This window comes from Sceloporus occidentalis, unplaced genomic scaffold, assembly GCF_023333645.1.
Source record: "Sceloporus occidentalis isolate IW3139 unplaced genomic scaffold, rSceOcc1.0.p SCAF_301, whole genome shotgun sequence".
NCBI classification, from domain to species: Eukaryota; Metazoa; Chordata; class Lepidosauria; order Squamata; family Phrynosomatidae; genus Sceloporus; species Sceloporus occidentalis.
Genome location: NW_028317281.1, coordinates 69,498 through 93,779, shown reverse-complemented (window position 1 = coordinate 93,779; position 24,282 = coordinate 69,498). Strand labels below are relative to the sequence as shown.

The 24,282-nt window shown below is 43.0% G+C and overlaps 1 protein-coding gene across 1 annotated transcript in view; it reads right to left on the bottom strand.

Moving 5' to 3' along the window:
- The window catches only part of LOC149275033 (adenylate cyclase type 1-like), a gene marked incomplete at its 5' end in the record, with an annotated part of 677,365 nt that overhangs the window by 584,457 nt on the left and 68,626 nt on the right, over positions 1-24,282 (bottom strand). The window contains 2 exons of the mRNA XM_089504957.1: positions 21,297-21,491; positions 22,077-22,232. Coding sequence (XP_089361083.1) covers positions 21,297-21,491; positions 22,077-22,232 — 351 coding nt within the window. The remainder of the gene's footprint in view (positions 1-21,296; positions 21,492-22,076; positions 22,233-24,282) is intronic.

Genomic DNA, 24,282 nt, shown 5'->3' with positions numbered 1-24,282 from the left:
TCCAACTATACTCCCAAGTGCCTCTTCCCAAAACGCAGCTGCTCCACTCAGCTGTACAACACTGCTTGTGGCACTGCTGCTGATGCTGCTGCTAGGAGTAGCAGACCACATAATCTCTTCCTCCTCCTGCACCTCTCCCTCCTCGGACAGCATTCCCATTTTACGCTGCCAGTCACGCACCTTGTTGACCAATTGCTCCCGGTAGCTACTGAGAACATTAAATTTCAAAGCTAGCTTTCCCTTAATTCTTGGATCGCAAAGGCACGCTAGCATCATTTCGGGACTCTCTTCCATTCGTTTGCGAAGGTGTACTTTTAGCAGATCCTTCAGCTTCCTGACTATGGCTGTTACGTCAGGATGTAGAGTGCCACCTTGAACAGCCTCACAGTTTCCAAGGAACACATCCATCTTGCTGCCTAGATGGGAGAACACTGGGATTACCTGGGCCAGACTGGCAGTGTTTGATCTTAAATTTTCTGTGGCATCCCTGAATAATTTAAGGACTGCCACTAGCTGGACGATCACTGTCCAATCCTCCCTATTCAATGGAGAGGTAATCCCAATATTGTGCTCTGAGGCAAGATTATGGATTGCCCTCTGCTGCTCCAAAATCCTCTCCAGCATGTCTAACGTGGAGTTCCACCGTGTACTGACTTCCCGACGTAGGCAGTATACGGGAAGACCTGACCTCTCTTGCTCTTCCCTCAAAAGTTGGCTAGCCTTAACACTATGGTGAAAGTGCCCAGCGATCTTTCTGCAGCGGGACAGAACTACTGCTGCCACATTAGTTCCTTCTGACATTGCTGCCTTCACAGCGCACACCAACAATATGACCATCTCGCAGCGCTTTCACCATATTGGCACCTCCGTCATTTACCACAAAACCAACTTCAACATTGGTGCCCGCCTCTGCTCCCACCCAAAGGCTAAACATTTTCCTCATTGCATGCAGAATATTTTGGGAAGTGTGCTTTTCATCCATCACTTCTGCATGGAGAAGGAAAGATCGGTAGCCTGCTGTAGCAGCTTCCTTAGACACACCGGGCTGCCACCAGTGTGCTGTCAAAGAAAGAAAGGCATGCTGGCCGCTAGGTGCACTCCACAAATCTGTAGTGAAATGAACAGACTGATCAGCAGCCTTGGAAAGCTCCTCTTTCACTGCTGCAACACAGGACCGATACAATGAGGGGACAATGTTCCTGCTGAAAGTGGAACGTGACGGAACTGTATATTGTGGAGCCACAGCCGCCATCAATTGTTTGAAAGGCTCCCCTTCGATCATAGAGAAGGATGCCCCTCCAACAGCAATGAACTGACCAATCAGTCGCGTTACTTTATTGGCCTGCTGTTTGGGCATTGACCTTTTGGATTGGAATGCCACAAATTGTTCCAGGGTGGGCTGGACATGCAGTGCTCCAACCTGCCTTGGTCTCTGGCTGCCAGCACTAGCTGCTGCTGCTGCTATTGGCTCAGAAGAAGAAGCTGTTGCGGTTTTTTCACGGCCACCAGCTATGCTGCCTGCACTAAGTTTTACTTCTGCATCTTTCCCCAATAGCACAGCGTTGTGTTGAGTGCTGAGGTGATGCTTCATGCTAGCACTGGTAAAATGGCCAGACACTTTCCCTCTGCTTATTAGCTTCCCACAATGTTTGCACTTTCCATAGCGCCCTTCTTCAACATTTTCAAAGTGCTCCCAAATTGGGGAGCGCATAGCCTTGGAGTGTGCCTTGGGTGCTGCTCCTACTGCTCGGGGTGGATGAACAGGCAGAACTAGTGGTGGTGGGACTGGTGGTAACAGTACTGGCCATAGTGGGACTGCTAATTGCTTTAGATTTGCTAGGTTTTGCTGCTGCTGCTGGTGGTGGTGGTGATGGTGATGATCGTAGCGGAGAAGGTGGAGGCTCAGGGGAAAATTGTGCACTAGTCATTTGGACACTGCTCCCTAAGGAATCTGATTCCTGACCACTCATCTCCTCTACTTCCTCTGGCTCATAGTCTAGCTCTTCATTAGCCAGATCGAATGGAATTCCCGCTAGGCTGGAGCTAAGACTGATATCGTCGTGAGACTCGTGACTAGTAGTAGTGCGAGCAGGAAGAATAGACTCTGCACTTGGCCTCTCAGTCTCAGGCTCCTCTGCTACCTCGCTAGGTGGAGTTCCACTATGTGTAGCCCTCTCTCTAACTGTCTTTACAAAAAATTTGTAAGGACTTGGTGACTTGCTAGAGGTACTAGGAGGACATGGCGTGGCGGTACCAGTGGGAACAGTAGGCGCAGCACTAGTGGTGGTAGAGGCGGTGGGGGTGGTGGTGGTGGTGGTTTTCCCTACAAAGGAATGAGATCGCTTTGGTTTGGGACCCCTCTGAGTCTTGCTGCTAATTTGGCTCTGCTTGGTACCTTGCATGCTGCTTGTGGATGGGGAAGATGCTGCTTGGGGCCAAAGGCACTTCTTTTTAGTCACTGGGCTGGTACTACTTGTACGGCTTTCCGTAAAAAACCATAGAGCTTGTGGGCCTAGCCACACTACTACTGCCTGCTTTTGGTGCCTTTCCTTTACTTGATGATCCTTCAAGCAATGCTTCCCCAAATGATAAGCGAGAGCTTGGCCTACTTGGCCGACTAGACTGACGCAAAGGCTGCATCTTAGAACTGGTGGTGGTGCTGGTGGTGGTGGTGCTAGTGGTGGTGGTGGTGGTAGATGGAGCTTGTCCCTCCTTAGTCCCAAAAGGAGGATCCATTTCAAATTTTGTGTTGTGTGTGTAGTGTAGTGTAGTGTTTAAAAAACTATAAAAAAAAATAAAAAAAGAAAAATAAAAAAAAGGAAAAACGAATTAAAGACAAAAAAATTAGAGGAAGTTCTCTTCAGTGCTACTGCTTAAAAAGTAAAACTATGCACTACTGCACTGTGCTGTTGTGTGCAATCTGCCAAAGTGCTAAAGTTATTTAAATTATTAACTCAAGATTAACTATTTAATAACTAGCAGTATTTTATTTTTAATTTGAATTTACACGGGCCTAAGAGCTTAGCCTACTACTATGCTAGCCTAAAGCTATATTTCCTTACTATAAGTCTACCTCTAGGCAGACGCTCTCAAACCCACTAAGCTAAAGTGAGGTTAAATCAGATTCAGTATATGATTTATTAATTAATATTAAGTTATATAATATTAATAGATTAGAAATAATTTACTTATATATTATGTATTATAGATAGAAGAATATAGATTATGAATTAGAATTTAGAATTAGAATTACTTATATTATAGATTATGAATTAGAATTTATATTGTTATATATTATTTATAATATATTATAGATTAAGATTAAAGAAGATTAGAATTATTTTAGTACTTTAGCTAGTAGCTTGAAGCTTTGCTTAGTACAGTTCATCACAGTCAATTTTTCTTGAAAAGAATTAGAAATAAAATAAAATGTCACAGCAAAACAGTTAGCTTCACTGCTTGCTGAACAAAAACACACAGCACTTATGCGGCTGCACTCACTAGCCCAACAAGTTCACTTCACTGATGGACTGAGGTGAGCAAAACAAATGAAATAAAATGAAAGATTATTAATTAAGAAAAATTGACTTGGTCTCTTGCTGTTGCTAAAACAAAGCACAAACTATAGAGCTGCAGCACCAGTACTAATAAGATAAGCTGAACTATACGCTAGTAGTAATTAATTAATATTATTACTTTTATTTATAGCTAATTTAATTAACTATTATGATAAGAAATAATTATAGAATTATTGATATTACTGATTTTAGATTAGACACTAGTAGATGTCTTGAATGTCTACAGTACACTCTACACTAGTATACTATTACTAACTATAACTGACAAATATATATATATAATTTTATAATGAATTCAATTATTAATTATATTAATTAATATTACTGATTTTAAATTAGACACTAGTAGATGAATGTCTACAGTACACTCTACACTAGTATACTATAGTATATATATATATATATATATATATATATATATATATATATAATATTATAATGAACTATTATTTATTTATTATTATTTATAAATTCTATTTAATTTATTTAACCCCTTAAGGACCGGGCTCATTTTTCGTTTTGTACCCTGTGGGACCGATACTTTTGTGGTGCTTGTGTTCAGCTGTAATTTTCTCCTCACCCATTTAGTGTACCCACATAAGTTATATATTGTTTTTTTTCAGGACAATATGGGCTTTCTTCAGATACCATTATTTTGATCATCTTATTTACTATAAAAAAAATAAAAAAAACATGTTGAAAAATTGAAAAAAAACCACATTTTATGACTTTTATTTGAAAAATCTTTTACTCACCTAAAAAAGCAAGTAAAAAAACTAGCTAAATAGATTCTACTACTTGTCCTGAGTTTAGAAATACCCAATGTTTTTATGTTTTTTTGCTGTTTTTTGTAAGTTATAGGGCAATAAGTACAAGCAGCGTTTTATGATTTCCAAATCTTTTTTAACAAATCTGGTCAGTCTGCCTCCATCTCCTCTTTGGAACATCTTTGAAGCCGGTTTACTCAATTTAACCAATTCAGACCATATATTTTTGAAAACTAGACACCCCAGGGTATTCCAAATGCTGTTATTTTAACCCTTTCCATGCACCAATTATACAACTACACTTTGTCAAACTTTGTAATAGTAATTTTTTTATTTTTTTTTTTCACACAAATTGTACTTTAGTTATAGATATACAGGTCCTGGTATATGCCACTGTCAAACAACACCCCAATGTGTGTTCAGGAACATCTCCTGAGTGCAGTGATACCCGACATGCATGGATTTGTCGTGTTGTTTGAGATTTAAAATGCCACATTTGGGAAGTGTGCTTTTTTTGTCCATTTTGGAAAGTCTGTACCTATGCCCTATCTTTGAGCTCAGCCACTCCAATTTACCCCATCAGCCATTTTTTTTATATTAGACACCCCTTGGGTATTTGAAGTGCTTTTATTTTAACTCTTTGTTGAGATTTTTGAGAAATTTTAGCACTTGCTCAAAATAATAAACTTTATTTTTTTATTTTATTTTTTTAATACTTTTTTTTTTTTATATTTTTTTTTACACATTTTGCTGGTACTGGATGGTTCATCTAGTGACATCACTGCATAATTTTTAAATTTTAGCACTTTTAATTTTTTCCATATTTTTTTTTTTTTTATATTTTACTAATCACATTGTATTTAGAAAGCTGGGCTCCATTGACTTGCATGGTTGAATGCAGTACCTGTATTCAACCTGCAAGTGGAGCCAGAGTTCTCTAGACCATCTAGCGAACCTTAAAAACTTGTTTGTTTCTTTTACAGAGCGGCCGCCATCTTGCTGATGGCGAAGAACACCGGCAGCTGCAGCTGTGACCGCTCTCTGGAGCGGTTACAGCCCACCCAGAGGTAAGTGTTTGGTGTCGCTGGATGCCTCCTGATCGAGGCATTCCAGCATTAAAACGGGCGTCCGATCCCGATCTCGGCATTGCTGAATGCCTCGACATCGAGGCATTACAGTAACGCCGTTTAAGCGAAGAAAGTGATCGTTGATCACTTTCTAAGCTTATTTTACTTTTTGACGGTTCAGGACCGTCAAAGGTCATTTAGTGACCTTCATGTCATGACGGTCCTGAACCGGCAAAGGTCGCAAAGGGGTTAAGCAGGACAGGCAGTAGGCACTAGTGCCAGCCCAGGGCAAGGGCACCCCAGTGCCACTGAGACACTGGGTGCACTGTCAACTCAACAGCACTTACACTACAGTTGATGACAAATTAAATTAAAAAAAAATTAAATTAATCATTATTATTATTATTAATTATATTAAGTAGCACTGAAGTGAGGATGAAGTACACTGTGAGAAATGGCAGGCTAAGGCTTACCAGTCTCACACAGAACAGAACAATCTCTCTGTAACGCTCGGATGCAGCACAGCAGTGTTGCCAAAGCAGTCACAGCGAAAAATGAATGGATCTCTCAGGCAAGCTCTGGTCTTATAAAGGCGCCTTCAGAATTCAAAAAACTTCGTGGTTGTGAGTCTTCGTCTTCTCCTACGTTTTGCCGGCACTGTATTCTCTTCGGCGTGTCTTCAGAACGAACAAAAAAACAGCCTCTTCGTTCTCGTTTTCATGTTCGCCCGAAGACGAATGCGCAAGTCTAAAAAAAAAACAAGTACAGAGTATAGAATATTTGATACCATCAAGGAAAGGGATTTAGGGGTAATTAGGGAGGATTTAAAGTTAGGTAGACAATGTAATAGAGCAGCAGGTAATACTAGCAGAATGCTTGGTTGTATAGCGAGAGGTATTAGCAGTAGAAAGTGTTCATGCAGTGTGACAGGGCCAGGCTAGCTGGCTCATATGTCATATGAAGTTTAGCCGGGTCACAGAGCACTTTTGTGTCCGGTTCTGTATACTGTGACCCGGTAATATATTATATTGTGTTTAGTGTGTAACCGGCCCAGAGACTGATGTGGATTCAGCCCCAGCCTTCAAAGAGACGATCCTATAATCTGGCTGGGGCTCTTAATCAGACAGCACAGCCCTGACTGCCCAGACGGCACCCGCACTACAGGGGGGATAACACAGGTGGGGGAACCCATTGTATCCCTTAATCCCCTCACCTGATACATCCCCTGTATACTGATGGGATTTGTGATGGGATGTGGCTGATGGGATTGGGGGCTGGGTTTTGTGTTCATTGAATTAAGGATCTATATAAGTTTGGTTTTTTGTGCAATAAAGAGTTCTTCTTCTTGGTTTACTACGAATGGTGGTCTGGATGATCCGTGGATAGCTGAGTGCTATCCGTATGAGGGACTGACTGGTGATTCCTCAGCCCTCAAACAGGGGTACCCAGCCTTGGGTACGGAGACCCTGTAACATTGGTTGGCAGCGGTGGGATGAATCCCACGACTTGGGTGAAATCCAAACCACCAACTGGGATTGCAGACGAGAGACACCAAGAGAGCTCCTGGAGGTTTGTAGCAAAGGAAAGGCTACTCTGATTGCGGACTGCAGAGAGATGGACCGGCACCAGGATGGCCCAGAGGAGAGCCTCGGACTGAGTGCTCTACAAAAGAACATTCTATGGCACCTATCCCTGTACCCAGGAGGGGCTACATCGGAGCAAGTGACGGCGGTGATTAAAATGTGTCACCAGGAACTAAGCCAGAGTGGGTCTGTATCTCCCAGACTAGGGGAACAGACCACCAAAATATCATACCAGGATATCCAACCCTTCCGAGAACCAGAGGGTGAGACAGACCGGGTTACAGCCGAGGTGTGTGAGCTGGAACACCAGCAGAGGCAGTTAGAGTCTGCGCCTGCAGACTGGAGGGATGATTTTTCCCATCCCCACTTCGAATCATACTGGGCACAGTACTGGACAATGTGGGATCTACGAGTTCCACTCCTGGGGGAGAACCCGTTGCCGGAGTGGGAAGAAGAATTGAGAGGTCTCATATATGCAGAGCTCGACCTCCAGAGCCGCTACCAGGGATTCTCCCAGCAGTTAGCAGGTGAAGACCACAGCGACCCTCTGATGCTGTATAGCCCCGTCGACCCAGGACTGATATATGATGCCTTCCAATTTGACTCGTCCTTCGGAAGCCCCTGCCAGTACCGCAGGGATACAATCTGGGACAACCGTGCAGAAGTCCTGGTTTATGCTATTCCCCCCGAGCTGGAGGCTGTTATGGATTGCCTGGTCCAAGAGGAATGGCAGCTCGAGAGGGACTATAAAGAATTGCTGCGGAGAGTGGAGCTCCAGGAGTTACAAGGAGACTGGGAGCATGGTACTACAACTGGCAGGAGTGGGACCGAGGTCCTCTTCACCTACTCCGCGGCCCCTGCCCTGGCGAGAAGAACCGAGGTCCTCGCTAGCAAGAAGAAGCGGAGGAGGAAGCCAAAAGCTCCGACCCAAGTCCTCACCAACAACCCTGGCTGCTCTACCCCGGCAGAAGAGATGACTGTCCCCACCGCCCGAGTAAGTGGCACAATCCCCCTCACCAAACCCTTATCTATGCCCGTAGAAGCCAGTGCCCCAGATTGTCCCCCTGATTTCCCGAGTGTCCTGGGAAAAGCCCGGGTCACTGCCCCAGAGGTTCCCTATGAAGTCCCCGGTGACCCGGTAGAGGCACCATTCCCTAACCTAGTGAGGACGCCAGAGGGGCTGCCGAGTTCCCTGGGTCCTCTCAGTAGCCTGGCGCAGGCCCTGGTTCCTATCCCTGTGTTCTCCGAAGTGATCCCTGGTTCCCCAAGTGTCCTGGTAGAAGCCCAGGTCACTGTCCCAGAGTGTTCCTCTGACTCTCCCCGTGCGCAGGCAGAGGCACCTGTCCCAGAGAGGAAGATCGAGGGTCTGCTTAACCCTCCCGGATGTCCAGTATTGGCGCCTGTCCCTGCCCCGGAGTATTCCCCTGGGTCCCCTGAGTACCCCGCAGAGCTGCTTAGCTCGCCCAATAACCCCGTAAGGGCACCTGTTCCTGTCCCAGAGTGTCCCCTAGGTCACTCCAGTGTCCCGGTAGAGGCCCCTCTTACTACCTCTACGTGTTTCCCTGGTTCCCCGAGTGCCCCCGGCCCGATCAGCAGGGTTTTCCTTCCATGCAACCACCCTGGCCTGGCAGCTGCCCCAGACTCAGTTCCCAAGACTAGGGAGCAAGAGTCTCCACGTGCCCCTGTTACCCCGGTGAGGGGGATAGCCATGTGCCCCCGGCTGAGCTGGGACCGTCCTCCAATTCAAAGAGGACTACTGACTATCCTTTTGGGCAACCAGGGCCCTGGCCCACCTTCAATGGATGATTCTGACAAAGGGGGCCATGAACTAAGGCCTGCACCTTTGAACTTTGTCCACTCGGACAGCCTGCAGCAGACCCGTGTGGATCTGCCTGGTCTGCCGGACCGTTGGTCAAGGGGGAGATCTGTGACAGGGCCAGGCTAGCTGGCTCATATGTCATATGAAGTTTAGCCGGGTCACAGAGCACTTTTGTGTCCGGTTCTGTATACTGTGACCCGGTAATATATTATATTGTGTTTAGTGTGTAACCGGCCCAGAGACTGATGTGGATTCAGCCCCAGCCTTCAAAGAGACGATCCTATAATCTGGCTGGGGCTCTTAATCAGACAGCACAGCCCTGACTGCCCAGACGGCACCCGCACTACAGGGGGGATAACACAGGTGGGGGAACCCATTGTATCCCTTAATCCCCTCACCTGATACATCCCCTGTATACTGATGGGATTTGTGATGGGATGTGGCTGATGGGATTGGGGGCTGGGTTTTGTGTTCATTGAATTAAGGATCTATATAAATTTGGTTTGTTGTGCAATAAAGAGTTCTTCTTCTTGGTTTACTACGAATGGTGGTCTGGATGATCCGTGGATAGCTGAGTGCTATCCGTATGAGGGACTGACTGGTGATTCCTCAGCTCTCAAACAGGGGTACCCAGCCTTGGGTACGGAGACCCTGTAACATGCAGTTGTACAGATCACTGGTGAGACCTAACTTGGAGTATTGTGCACAGTACTGGAGACCGTTTCTCCAGAAGGATATAGATATGTTGGAGAAAGTTCAGAGAAGTGGTTCATGGATTACAGGATAAAACTTACCAGGACAGGTTAAAGGATCTTAACATATATAGCCTGGAAGAAAGACGTGACAGGGGGAGTATATGATAGAAACATTTAAATACTTAAAGGGAATCAGCAAGATAGATGAAGAGAGTTTATTTAAAAGGAGAAATACTACCACAACAAGAGAACATAGTCATAAGCCAGAGGGGCCAAGGTTTAAAGGTAACATCAGGGAAGTGGACACATGGAATAGCCTTCCAGCAGAAGTAGTAGATATTAATACAGTAAAGACATTTAAGCAAGCATGGGATAGGCATAAGGCCAAGCTAGATATATGATAAGGCCAGGTATTAAGGAAAGTACTCAGAGGTTGGGCAGACTGGAGGGGCCTAATGATTCTTATCTCCCGCCACTTTCTATGTTTCCTTGTTTAATTTCTTCATTGCATAAGGTACTTGTTGTCCCGTGCTTTTGTTTGATGTTTATAAATTACTTGGGGAAACCTTTCTGTTTTTTTCTGACTGTGCCACACACTTGGGTGTCAAAAAGAAATAATAAAAAAAAAATCTGGATTTCTATATCAATTATCCACCCAGAGGCAGGTCTCACTTGTGCCAACTGAGTCTGGGCAGTAAGGGGTTCTACAGTGGATTTAAAAAGTCTACATGTCTATGTACTGTCTATAGAGTCATTAGTCCAGAAAATTAGATTTAATGATAAAATAAAAGGGATTACCAGTAGAGGAAAGACAAATGAAGATCGCACTATACGCTGATGAAACGATATAAACATTAGGATCCCCAGAAAGCTCTTTACCGACTGATGAACTGATGAATGTTCTACAGTATTACGGGAAAATCTCTAATTATAAATTAAACATAGACAAATCAGTTGCCCATTATTATTCAGGAATCAGTTTTGGAAAATTTACAGGCAAAATATAAATTTATTTGGTCTCCTGATGGTTTGAACTATCTGGGCATCAAGATTACCCCAAATCAAGAACAAATTGTGGAAGCCAATGTTTTGCCCTTACTAAAAGAAATTAACAAAAAATTAAAAGATTTAAGACAGATAGAGGTGTCCTGGAGCGGCAGATTTAATTAAATAAAAGCATATATACTGCCAAAGTGGCTCTTCCTCTTCAGGATGATTCCTCTAAATTTTCCCAGCCTGTGGTTTAGGATGATTCAATCTACATTTACTAAAAATATATGGGCAGGTAAAAAACCTAGGATTGGCTTAGAAACTTTATCAAAATCAATAAATAAAGGAGGTATGGGAGTGCCTAATATCGAAAAAATATCACAATATAAACTGCCTAACAAGACTGATTAAATTATATAACATAAATATAACTAGAGAAGATTGGTACAAAATTGAATCAGTTCTTTCAAAGACAATGGAAATAAATAATCTTCTTTGGGTAAGAAGGGGAAAACAGTTGAAAGTGGATAGTCTAGTAATCTCTCACAGTCTGAAGTACTGGAATAAATTAAAATCCCATCTAAAGCTACAAAATAAAATAATTCCTCCAATAAAAATATTAAATCTGAATATAGACGAGTTGGAGGTACAGAATTGGGAAAAGAAAGGATAATAAGTGTAAATAATTTACACAATTAAAAAGGGAATATTCCCTGAAGGATAAATAAATATTCACTTATCTGAGAATAAAAGGGTATATTGAAACCTCACTACCTAAAGAATACACAGAACCTATAAAAAAACTAATAACATTAATAGATGAATCATCTATTCCCTTTTCCCAATATGAAGAGATGATTTCAAGTCTTAAAGTAAATATTACAACTCCCGCTATCTGGTTATGGAACAGAGAAAGCGACCAAGAAATAACTCAGTTAGATTGGATAAGACCTATGAATAGAATAAAGAAACATATACATTGTTTAAATATTTTAGAAACCTTCTATAAAATGAGAAATTGATGGTATCTTACACCTAAAAAATTAGTTAAAATATTCCCCTGTCGATCTTCAAACTGCTGGAGATGTAATAAATCAGAAGGATACTATTTACATATATGGTGGACATGTGACAAGATAAAACCAATGTGGCATAATGTTTTAGAGAATATATATATAAAACAGTGAAGAAAAATGATATGCTACCAGAAGTGGTGTTAACTCAAATGAAATGAGACTAATAAAATTAATGTACGAACAAGATAAGATAGTAACACACATAATAATGGCATCTCTACAAACCATTGCCAGGAACTGGAATACTATAGCTATCCCTGATTGGGAAATGATTAAGCACCTGGTTATCTCGCAACTAATAATGGAAAAAGTAATAGATAATTGGTTAAAGAATAACACTGAACAAGATAACCTATATAAGAGAATAAGAGAAGAAATAAGAAAGTAAACCAAACCCGTAATGTAAAAGGATATTAAAAGAATAATATTGTGAACCATATAAAAATAACTATAAAAGTAATAAGCATTCGACCAAATTCCCCCTAGACCACCCTTTATTATTATTATTTTTTTATTATTTAATTTGTATTTTAATTGTATTTATTTATTTGTTTTTTTTTTCTCTTTCCTCCCTTTGTGTTTTATGTTTGTGGGTTCTATTAAGATGTTTTGTTATAAAAAAAAAAAATAATAGTTAAAAAAAAAAAACTGTTAAAATGCAAGGTTCTTCTGATGTTAAAGAATAAGACAAAGATAAATCATGTCAGAACTTTTTCCACCTTTAATGTGACCTATAACGTGAACAATTCAATAGCAAAACAAACTGAAATCTTTGAGGGTGGAAAAAAACACACAATAACCTGTTATTGTCAACACAGTGATCGCATGACTGTACCGATCACATGACTTTTGGATAAATAACATTGTTTATAGGCATTGACATCCTCATAACACATTTTGGTTGTTTTTGAAGCAATAAATCGGTATACTTTTGGATATACAACATTGTTTGCATGTTATAATGGATATGTTTTTTAAGATGATCTATATTAGACTTGAGCATTCGTCTTCGGGCGAACATGAAAACGAACACGAAGAGTCAGTTTTTTTGTTCGTTCCGAAGAAACGTAGAACAGAATAGGGTTAATAATTTATCCCACATAAAGATTAACCAGTCCACTACTACCTTTAAGCTCAATCTAGAATTTGATAATTCATTTTATTAATAATAATTAATAAACCCTAATTATTAATAACTTACTTAGTCAATAATTTAATACTTTTATAGTTAAGCTAATCTTATTAGTACTGGTGCTGCAGCTCTTTTGTGCTTTGTGTTAGCAAGAGACCAAGTAAATTTTTCTTAATTAATATTTAATTTAATTTCATTTGTTTTGCTCACCTCAATCCATCAGTGAAGTGAACTTGTTGGGCTAGTGAGTGCAGCCGCATAAGTGCTGTGTGTTTTTGTTGAGCAAGCAGTGAAGCTAACTGTTTTGCTGTTACATTTTATTTTCTAATCTTTTTTAAGAAAGATTGACTGTGTGTCGACAACTGTACTAAGCAAAACTTAAAGGTACTAGCTGTAGTACTATTAAACAAAATAATTTAGCACATTTTTGTAGAGTAACCAGAAGTAGGACAACTATATCTGTCTGCTTATGTATCTGATTTTAATTAAAAGTTGTTTAGCCCCATAATATAATTTAATAAATAATTCTAATCTATAATCTATTCTATAACATAATATAATAAATCTAATTCATAATCTATAATCTATAATATAAGTAATTCTAATTCATAATCTATATCCTATAATCTATAATATAAGTAATTCTAATATATAATTTAATATTAATTAATAAACCATATACTGATCTAACCTCACTTTATCTTAGTGGGCGTGAGAGTGTCTGCGTTTGCCTAGAGGTAGACTTAGAATAGTAAGGAAATATAGCTTTAGCATAGCAGTCGGCTAGGCTCTTAGGCCCGTGTAAATTTAAAATAAAAATAAATACTGCTAGTTAATAGATAATCTTGAGTTGATAATTTAAATAACTTGAGCACTTTGGCAGATTGCAAACAACAGCATAGTGCAGTTTCTGAAGAGAAACTTCCTCTAATTTTTTTTGTCTTTAATTTTTTTTTCCTTTTTTTAAAAAAAAATCCTATTTTTCCTTAATACATTTATTTTCCTGTCCCCCTGGTTTTAAACACTACACTACACACACAACACACAATTTGAAATTAATCCCCCTTTTGGGACTAAGGAGGGACAAGCTCCATCTACCACCACCACCACCACCAGTTCTAAGATGCAGCCTTTGCGTCAGTCTAGTCGGCCAAGTAGGCCAAGCTCTCGCTTATCGTTTGGGGAAGCATTGCTTGAAGGATGATCAAGTAAAGGAAAGGCACCAAAAGCAGGCAGTAGCAGTGCTGCTAGTCCCACAAGCTCTATGGTTTTTTACGGAAAGCCTAAAGCACCAGAAGCACGTTCAAAGTTAAAGGGTAGCACAACTAGTACTTCTACTAGCCCAGTGAGTAAAAAGCAGCACGAGCAGCATGCAAGGTACCAAGTAGAGCAAAATTAGCAGCAAAACTCAGAGGGGTTTTCCCAAACCAAAGCGATCTCATTCCTTCGTAGGGAAAACCACCACCACCTCTACCGCCTCTACCACCACTAGTGCTGCGCTTACTGTTCCCACCGGTACCGCCACGCCATGTCCTCTTAGTACCTCTAGCAAGCCACCAAGTCCTTACAATATTTTTGTAAAGACAGTTAGAGAGAGGGCTACACACAGGGGAACTCCACCTAGTGAGGTACCAGAGGAGCCTGAGAGGCCAAGTGCAGAGTTAGGGTCTGTTCTTCCTGCTCGCACTAATAGTCATGATATCAGTCTTAGCTCCAGCCTATAGCAGGAATTGCATTTGATCTGGCTAATGAAGAACTATGAGCCGGAGGAAGTAGAGGAGATGAGTGGTCAGAAATGAGATTCCTCAGGGAGCAGTGTACAAATGACTAGTGCACAATTTTTCCCTGAGACTCCACCTTCTCCGCTACGATCATCACCACCACCAGCAGCAAAACCTACCAAATCTGCTATAGTAATAGCAATTAGCAGTCCCACTATGGCCAGTACTGGTACCACCAGTGCCACCACCACTAGTTCTGCCACTGTTCATCCACCCCAAGCAGTAGAAGCATCACCCAAGGCACAGTCCAAGGCTCTCCGCGCCCCAATTTGGGAGCACTTTGAAAATGTCGAAGAAGGGCGATATGGAAAGTGCAAACATTGTGAGAAGCTAATAAGCAGAAAGTGTCTGGGCATTTTACCAGTGCTAGCATGAAGCATCACCTCAGCACTCAACACATTGCTGTGCTATTGGGGAAAGATGCACAAGGAAAACATAGTGCAGGCAGCATAGCTGGTGGCCATGGTACTACAACAACTAGTACCATCTCCAGAGAGAGTGGAAAAACCCCAACAGCTGCTTCTGAGCCAATAGCAGCAACACCTAGTGCTGGCAGCCAGAGACCAAGGCAGGTTGGAGCACTGCATGTCCAGCCCACCCTGGAAGAATTTGGGGCATTCCACTCCAAGAGGTCAATGCCCAAACAGCAGGCCAATAAAGTAACCCGACTTATTGGTCAGTTCATTGCTTCTTCATGCAGAAGTGATGGATGAAAAGCACACTTCCAAAAATATTCTGCATGCAATGAGGAAAATGTTTAGCCTTTGGGTTGGAGCAGAGGCGGGCACCAATGTTGAAGTTGGTTTTGTGGTAACTGACGGAGGTGCCAATATGGTGAAAGCACTGCGAGATGGTCATATTGTTGGTGTGCGCTGTGCAGCTCACATCAGCCATCTTGTAGTCAAGGAAGCTATGTCAGAAGGAACTGATGTAGCAGCAGTAGTTCTGTCACACTGCAGAAAGATCGCTGGGCACTCTCACAATAGTGTTAAGGCTAGCCAACTTTTGAGGGAAGAGCAAGAGAGGGCAGGTCTTCCCGTACACTGCCTATGACAGGATGTCAGTACGCGGTGGAACTCCACTTTAGAGATGCTGGAGAGGATTTTGGAGCAGCAGAGGGCAATCCATAATCTTGCCTCAGAGCATAATATTGGGGTTACATCTCCATTGAATAGGGAGGATTGGACAGTGATCGCCCAGCTAGTGGCAGTCCTTAAACCATTCAGGGATGCCACAGAAAATTTAAGATCAAACACTGCCAGTCTGGCCCAGATAATCCCAGTGTTCTCCCATCTAGGCAGCAAGATGGATGTGTTCCTTGAAAACCGTGAGGCTTTTCAAGGTGGCACTCTACATCCTGATGTAGCAACCCTATTCCGGAAGCTAAAGTATCTGCTAAAAGTATGCCTTCGCAAACGCATGCTAGCGTGCCTTTGCGATCCAAGGATTAAGGGAAAGCTAGCAATGAAATTCAATGTTCTCAGTAGCTTCCGGGAGCAATTGGTTCAAAAGGTGCGTGACTGGCAGTGTAAAATGGGAATGCTGTCCAAGGAGGGAGAGGTGCAGGAGGAGGAAGAGATGATGTTGTCTGCTACTCCTAGCAGCAGCATCAGCAGCAGTGCAAGCAGTACAAGCAGCACAACACAGGTGAGTGGAGCAGCTGCGTTTTGGGAAGAGGCACTTGGGAGTATAGTTGGACCATCTGACAGAGCTAGCAGCAGAAAGGAGAGTAGTGCTGCTGAAATGTGTGGGTTGCACAGTGGCTACTATCATGTCCGCCAACCGCTGTTCAAAGTGAGCATGTGTTTTCTATGACTGGAAACATACTGAGTCCACAGCGTTCACGCATGGCACCTCATCTGATGGAGCAGATTGCCTTTCTTAAATTCAATCTGCCCAAGTTGGGTTACCCAGCTCTTAGCTTGGTAGTTTTCCCTAATGGTAAGGGTAGCTTCTCCCCCTGGTTGCACTTGTTTGCGGTGTGGCAACGTCTGCTACCTCCGCCTGTGTAGCCAATTTACGCTAGGGCCTTGAGTCTGAGTTCTGGAAGTCCGCTCCCAAACGTCAAGGACTGACAGTCTTTGGATGCTTTGCCCTGGGGTGAAACAGGTGAGCGGGTCGTCAATTGCCCACTCATTCGCCTTTTCCATTTTTCAATGCTGCTGCTGGTGGTGGTGCCAGCGTATCTTCTCTGCCAGTTCGCTTCCTGGCTAGTATCATGCCCAAAATGTCCCTAATGGTAGTTTCTCCCCCCTGGCTGCCTCTGTGGGCTGTGTGGCAATACCTGCTACCTCTGCCGGAGTAGCCAGCTTATGCTAGGGCCTAGTGTCTGAGCTCTGGAAGTCCGCTGCCAAACGTCTAGGACTGACAGTGTTTGGATGCTTTGCCCTGGGGTGAAACGGGTGGGTGGGTCGCCATTTGCCCACTCATTCGCCTTTTCCATTTCCATTTAATTTCTTTCCGTATGATACACAACCAACCAAACATAACACATATAACACAGTGACATAACACATAACACACACGTACAATTCACAAATCACAAGGACCTTTCCTCCTGTTATTTGCCCTGGCCTTCACTTCTACACTCACTAGCATTAACGCTATAACTCACACTTCACCCTATAACATTTTTCCATCTGCATACCTGCCAACAGACCCAACTTTTTCAGGGACAGTCCTGCTTTTTCCAGTGCTGCCCCGTAAAAGTTGGGTTGTTGGAAAGTATGCCATTGTGTGAGGTATGCAGGGTTTGGAGCATAGCGCAGTGAGACACCAGATATGCAATAGAGGCAAACAAGCAATATAAGGATTATCAGCAAGTTTATTCCACTCAATAGTAAAAGGCATAAATGGTACCGTGTAGCAATCCTGAGGTCAAGGGTAGGAAAAGTACATCAAAGTCCATAAACAAGCCGAGGTCAAGGATAGGAGAAGTATATTAAAGTCCATAAACAAGCCGAGGTCAAAAGTCCAGTAAATCCAAAAAGGGGAATCAGCAAACAGGTTCAAACAGGTATCAGCAAACAGGTATGCAGGGACTTGAACAATCAAGTAATGAGGCATAGGTGCTGTGGGTTTAAATAGCCCTCTAGAAATCAGCTCCTCCCCACCAATAACAGAGACCCATCCCTCCTCAATATGTCCAATGGAGTAGTGATTGTCAATCACTACTCGTCCCGCCCCTAGCCAGGACTTTCTCATTATTGGAGGCACAGGCCATGCCTCCCCGCCATCACTCCACCATCAGGTGGAGACCTCTGCTGCCACCGGGGGATTGAGGTAGGACCCTGACACATTGTAAATAGGTAGCAAATGTTAGGCATGCATTTAAAAGTGGTCTAAAATCGATTTAAAAATGTAAAATCCCTATTCTTTTATTAAACATCTATGAATGTGTGTGTATGATAAATAAGGCCAAGTTCCTCGGAGCGTTTGTCTAGGTCTCAGGCAAGACAACTGCTCGGAGGAACTTTAAACTCAGTTTAGGGCAATGTGTATTGTGTACACCTCGGATAGCACCATGAAGGTACGTGTGTGCGACTGTATTGCAGTTCTGCAATTCATTCGTTGATGCCAGACGAGCCCCCTGCCGGCGACCAATAGAGTCGCACACACGTACCGTCATGGCGCCAAAGCATCTGCTGCTGCTGCTCCGATGTGTTCTTAACCCCGTTTTAAACCCTGCTAGGCAACCGGGAGAAAACGAAGATAAAACGAGCACAAAGAATGCCCACGAATATTAGCCCGAAGAGAAGACGGGAACGGGCGAATATTCGCGGAATACGAAGATTGTTTTTTTTCCCCGAAGACGAGCACGAAGATGAACACGAAGAGCCCCCTGGTGCCCAAGTCTAATCTATATCATACAGACAACATCACAATAAATTGTACTGAGGATGACAAGAGTTATTTACTTGGGAATAATTGTTAACCATATCTGACAATAATAGAAGACCACATAGTCAATGGAGAATAACAAAAACTGACCTCATGGTTAGTGGGGGGGGGTGCATTTCTATTAAAAGCACCTTCTAAATGAGATAGGTATACTGTCTATAAGGTAACTCTATAAAAACAATAGCCAGAGCTGTGGAGACTTTGGTCTTACTTATTCAACAAGAATGAGACCGTGTGACAAACAAAAGATCCAGAACTTTTGCTCATGCCCAGGGCCAAGATGGCAGCAGAGTCTTCTGGGGCCTAAAGGAAACTTGTGCAGTTGTATTCGGGAGAACATGAAAACGAACACGAATTATGTTTTCATTGTTCAAACCGAATACCGAATGTTCGTTTTTGTAAATTTCCCTGGTCACTGCCTCTAGCCTACCTTAAGTAGTAGTAGCATTGTAGGGGTTAACGGGAACAGGAAGCCGTAGGATCACGCCAGGAGCTACAGACAACTGTAATGACCCAGTGCTCCCAAAGATGGAGAAATGCAGGAGTTCAGCATGCAAACGCGGAGCCACAGGACCTGGTGCAGAGCGACTGCACTCACACGGAGTTTGAGCACCTAGGGTTGTGCAGCCACATACCAGTGCCCAGACATAGCAGCGGATGTTGTCCAGAACAAAACAAAGTGATGTTCTGCAGGCACCCTGGAGCAGGAATGAGCACTAGAATCTTGTGCACAATGCTTCAGGCTGGGAGTATGGAAGCTAAGCAGAGTAACAGCTGAAACATAGCGAGCAAGGGGAACAGAGCAAGCAAGGGGAACAGAGCAAGCAAGGGGGACAGAGCAAGGAACAGGGAGACCGAGCAAGAAACATAACCAGACAATACATACATGGTACAGAACACAACAAAGGACAGGGAACAAGGCAAGGAACACGGGATGGAGCTGAGATCCTCAGATGCTTCTCCTTTAAGCAAGGATAGGAAATCTTAACGGGGACATGGGGAGAGGAGAGAGGAACCTACTCTGCCTACTGAATAACTAAAGCTGAAACTGAACATTGAATCTATACACAGAACAGAGAAGGACATACCTTTCGACTGCAGACTGAGACAAACATAACAAAATGGGGGGGCACACCTTATAAAGGAAACAGGAGCTGAAGCATAGAGCAGAACTGGAATCAAGGAATCAGAAGCACAGAACAGAGCACAAGGAAATCCAGGAACGGATTTTAGCGAAAAAGGGAAAAACAGGGATATGCAGCTGCGCAGCCTAGATGGGGCATGACAGATATGCAGGTAGAAGACTGGAGTACAGAAGCCGAGTCTGATACACGAGAGAGCAACACCACAATAAGGATAGCTGGGTCTGGTACACGGGAGAGCAACATCACGATAAGGATAGCCGGGTCTGGCACACGGGAGAGCAACACCACGATAAGGATAGCCGGGTCTGGTACATGGGAGAGCAACACCACGATAAGGATAGCTGGGTCTGGTACATGGGAGAGCAACACACACTGGCTATCAACTGTGACATCTCAGAATCAGTTTGCCGAGCTTCAATTAAACGGCTAATGTAACGATTTACTCTGGTTCTAGGTACATGGGAGAGCAACACCACGATAAGGGTAGCCGGGTCTGGTACACAGGAGAGCAACACCACAATAAGGATAGCCGGGTCTGGTACATGGGAGAGCAACACACGATAAGGATAGCCAGGTCTGGTGCATGGGAGAGAAACACACACTGTCAGGATAGCCGGGTCTGGTACACGGAGAGCAACAAGGAACATAAGGAGTAAGGCACGAAGGTCCAAACGGCACAATAACTGAGCACTGAATTAATCTCAGTGCTCAGTTTTTAAATTGCTCGTGCGCGTTCCCCGTTGTCTTTGACGGGGAACACATATCTGTTTATATTTTAAACTTATGAAAGTCAACTGTGACATCTCCCAATCAGTTTGTCGAGCTTCAATTAAACGGCTAATGTAATGATTTACTCTGGTTCCAGGTACATGGGAGAGCAACACCACGATAAGGATAGCTGGGTCTGGTACACGGGAGAGCAACACCACGATAAGGATAGCCGGGTCTGGTACACGGGAGAGCAACACACGATAAGGATAGCCGGGTCTGGTACACGGAGAGCAACAAGGAACATAAGTAAGGCACAAAGGTCCAAACGGCACAATAACTGAGCACTGAATTAATCTCAGTGCTCAGTTTTTAAATTGCTCGGGCGCGTTCCCTGCCATCTTTGAGCACGCACGTGTCTAGTAGACGGTGTGCTGCGAGTGGAGGAGGCCCCAGACGCGATGCAAGCCCTGCCGCTATGGACGAGCGGGCACCCCCGGTAAGCACTGCAAACCGGGACCCTGACACTGTTACTGTATTAACCCCGTATTCACCCATGCCCGAAACAAACATGGTAACGGGCGAATATTCGTGGAATACAAATGTTTTTTTCCTCACTCTTGCTTGGGACTCAATACTTAGAATCATCAGTGTCAGTACACAATATGTCACTCAATCTCGTTAATAAATGGAGCTTGTTCTTTTAAATATCCAATTTTGTTTGTTTTCTCTGAATGATTTAGTTCTTAAAATAATCCATCTTCTGTTTAAGTCTATCCTCCATTTCATTGAATTGCATTCAGAGTTAAATTGTTCAATTTGTTGTAATTCATTATCAATATAATTATTTATTTGAATAAGTCTCTTTTGTTCTTTCTCCCTAATTAGTTAAATTAGTTTGAAGGAAAAGTGTAACACTATGGGACTCTGTATCCATTAGATTAAATTTAGGTCTTAAATTGATCCTTAGCCCCCCTGGTATAATTTTTTTCGAGATAAATAGCAAACACACACACGTAATAATTTTTGCTCTGTTTGTAGAAAAAAAGTCTTACTTTCTCATCCCGTTCGATCTGTTTATATTTTAAACTTATGAAAGTCAACTGTGACATCTCTGAATCAGTTTGCCGAGCTTCAATTAAACGGCTAATGTAACGATTTACTCTGGTTCCAGGATTATTGTGCATGACAGTAGTTGAAAAAGATGACCGATTTCTGAGTTTTTCAGAGGCTGTTCGTAGCGCTCTCCTCTGCATTTAAATATAAACAAGGAATTGAAATTAGTAAAATAAGCACTTTTAACCATAGGGATATAAAACTGCAAGTGTGGAATTTAGTTGTAGTTCTCTCACTTTCTATATATAAATATATCAGGAAAACAAGGAAATTTCAGGCTGTGCTGACATAATTGCAAAAGGGTTTTCTAATGATCAATTATCCTTTTAAACTTTTACTTGGATAAGCTAATACAATGTGCCATTTGAGCCAGAGTGATGGCTGCTGATAAAGGGCCTCTGTACGCCTATGAAGATATACACCAATCAGCCATAACATTATCATATAATATATCATATCATGACATATCATGTTTATATTTATCCAAAACACTGTATACTATAATAATCAACATGCCCTATTCGTGTGATTAAATGTGGTAGCATATGTTAGTGAACAAATGTCTCTGAATCTGAGTGGAAAAATGTAGTCATTTTAATGTATAAATTCAATAATATGTAATTCTAACCATATATGTATTGTGGCTAACTTTTCCCTTAAACAAGCATCCATGGAACAAGTAAATACTGATTTATCAATAAATATGCCAATAGATATACCTTGTCATCGTCCTCACAGGTCATTACATTTGAGAAAGGGATTTCAGCTTTGAACATTTTACGGCAATGCATGAGTTGAACTAATAGATAACAGACAGTCTTAAATTTCATCCTTTTGGCTGGCTTTATGTCAGACAAGATCAATCCTGGTAATATCTAGCAGAAAAAAAACAGAAATGTAAATATCAAATACAACTGTTGTCAAGAAAGTTATGCTGCCTGACTGCATACAGTAAATAACCCATGCTTATCTCCCACTGCAATAAATCCCATCGCTATTCAGGACTTTGTATCTGATCCCTTTGTTTCAATAGAAGCACAAAAAATAGGTTTAGATCAAATAACCAACACTTAAAACAGCACTTGCATGTATAGATCAACTGAATAAGACATACAAACTTTATATTTACAGGTATACCGTATTGGCTCGAATGTAGGCCGCACTTTTTCCCCCCATTTTAAGTCTTTAAAGTGGGGGTGTGGCCTATATTCGGGGTCTAGCGCCCAATGCCAGGGACATGCAGTTCCGGGCGCTGGGCAGGCAGCAGGGTTAGGATACAGATCCCCCGCAGCGGTGCAGGGGACCTGCATCCTACTCTCCGATACGCTGAGACAGCCTCCCCTGCCAGCACTTTCAATGGGGGGAGTGCCGGCATGGAAGGTTGCCTAAGCGCATCGTGCAGACGTTCACCGGCAGCGGCGATGTGCGTAAACAGCCCCCGCTGCGGCACATCTGCACGATGTGCTTTAACAATCTCCCTTGCCGGGAATTCCCATGGGGGGAGTCCCGGCAAGGGAGATTGTTAAAGCACATCGTGCAGATGTTCCAGCAGCGAGAGGTTGTTAACGCTTGCATCGCCGCAGCCGGTAAACGTCTGCGCGATGTACGCTAACAATCTTCCTTGCCAACGGCGGAAGTGCCAACACCGGATGTTGAATACGCGTACTGCGTAGCTGTCCCCCGCTGGCCCTGCAAGACCACGGGGAGTCTGCACCGGTAAGTCTAGGGGGGGACCTCTTGGGGGCAGAGTGGCAGCATATCTCAGGGGGGATAGAGTGGCAGCATATCTCGGGGGGGGGCACATCTCGGGGGCAGAGTGCATATCTCGGGGGGGATAGAGTGGCAACATATCTCGGAGGGGGCAGAGTGGCAGCATGTCTGGGGAGGGCAGAGTGGCAGCATATCTCGCGGGGGCAGAGTGGCAGCATATCTGTTCCACTAAGTGGGTTTTTTTTTACTAAGAAATTTTTTTCTTTAAAAAAGCACCTAACTTTTAGGGTGCGGCCTATATTCGGGTGCGGCCTATATCTGAGCCAATACGGTACATAAAATATGTATGGAGACATAGCATTGCAGGTACAGATCAACAGAACACACAAGCCCAACATTGTAGGTATAGATCACATCAAAACAGCATTACAGGTATTGATCAACTGAATAAGACATACAAACCCTGTATTTTCAGGTATACATAAGTAATGTATGGAAACATAGCATAGCAGCTATGGATCAACAAAACAACGCAAAAACCCAGCTTTGCCAGTAAAGATCAATTGGAATTTGCATAACAACTCAGCATTAAAGGTATAGATAAAACCCCCTAAATTACAGGCATAGATCACAGGTTGCACAACCCAAAGCCAGCCATGGTGTTCACACTGCCCACATAGAACCTGACCAGAACCCAGATAACATACATAGGACTTGCAATCTTTGTCCCCAAACAGCTCAGCATGAGTCAACGTTGTCCCCGAACAACCTGGCCTATGCCTTCTATGTCCCATAAACACCCTGGCTGTGCCATCTTGGTCCCCAAGGCTCAAACACCCTGCTTGTGCCATCTTTGCCTTTCCACAAATCTATTATACATCTATGATACACACAAACACCTTTACAGTCACTCACTAATTCACACTTTCAATCACATAATTCACACAATGATTTATTCTCTCACCCATTCACACAAATCATCCACACATTAACTCACACTCTACTTCCTTCAGACAATTCATCCACACATTAATTCATGAATTCTCTCACTCATTCACACAATTCATCCACACACTAATTCATTCAGTCACTTATTCTCACTCTTTATTCCAATATTTGTACTACCCTCTTTCTCACCATCTACCCCCTCTTCCCCCTTTTCTCACTATCTACCCCTTCTCCCCCCTTTTCTCACTATCTTTGCCCTCTCCCCCC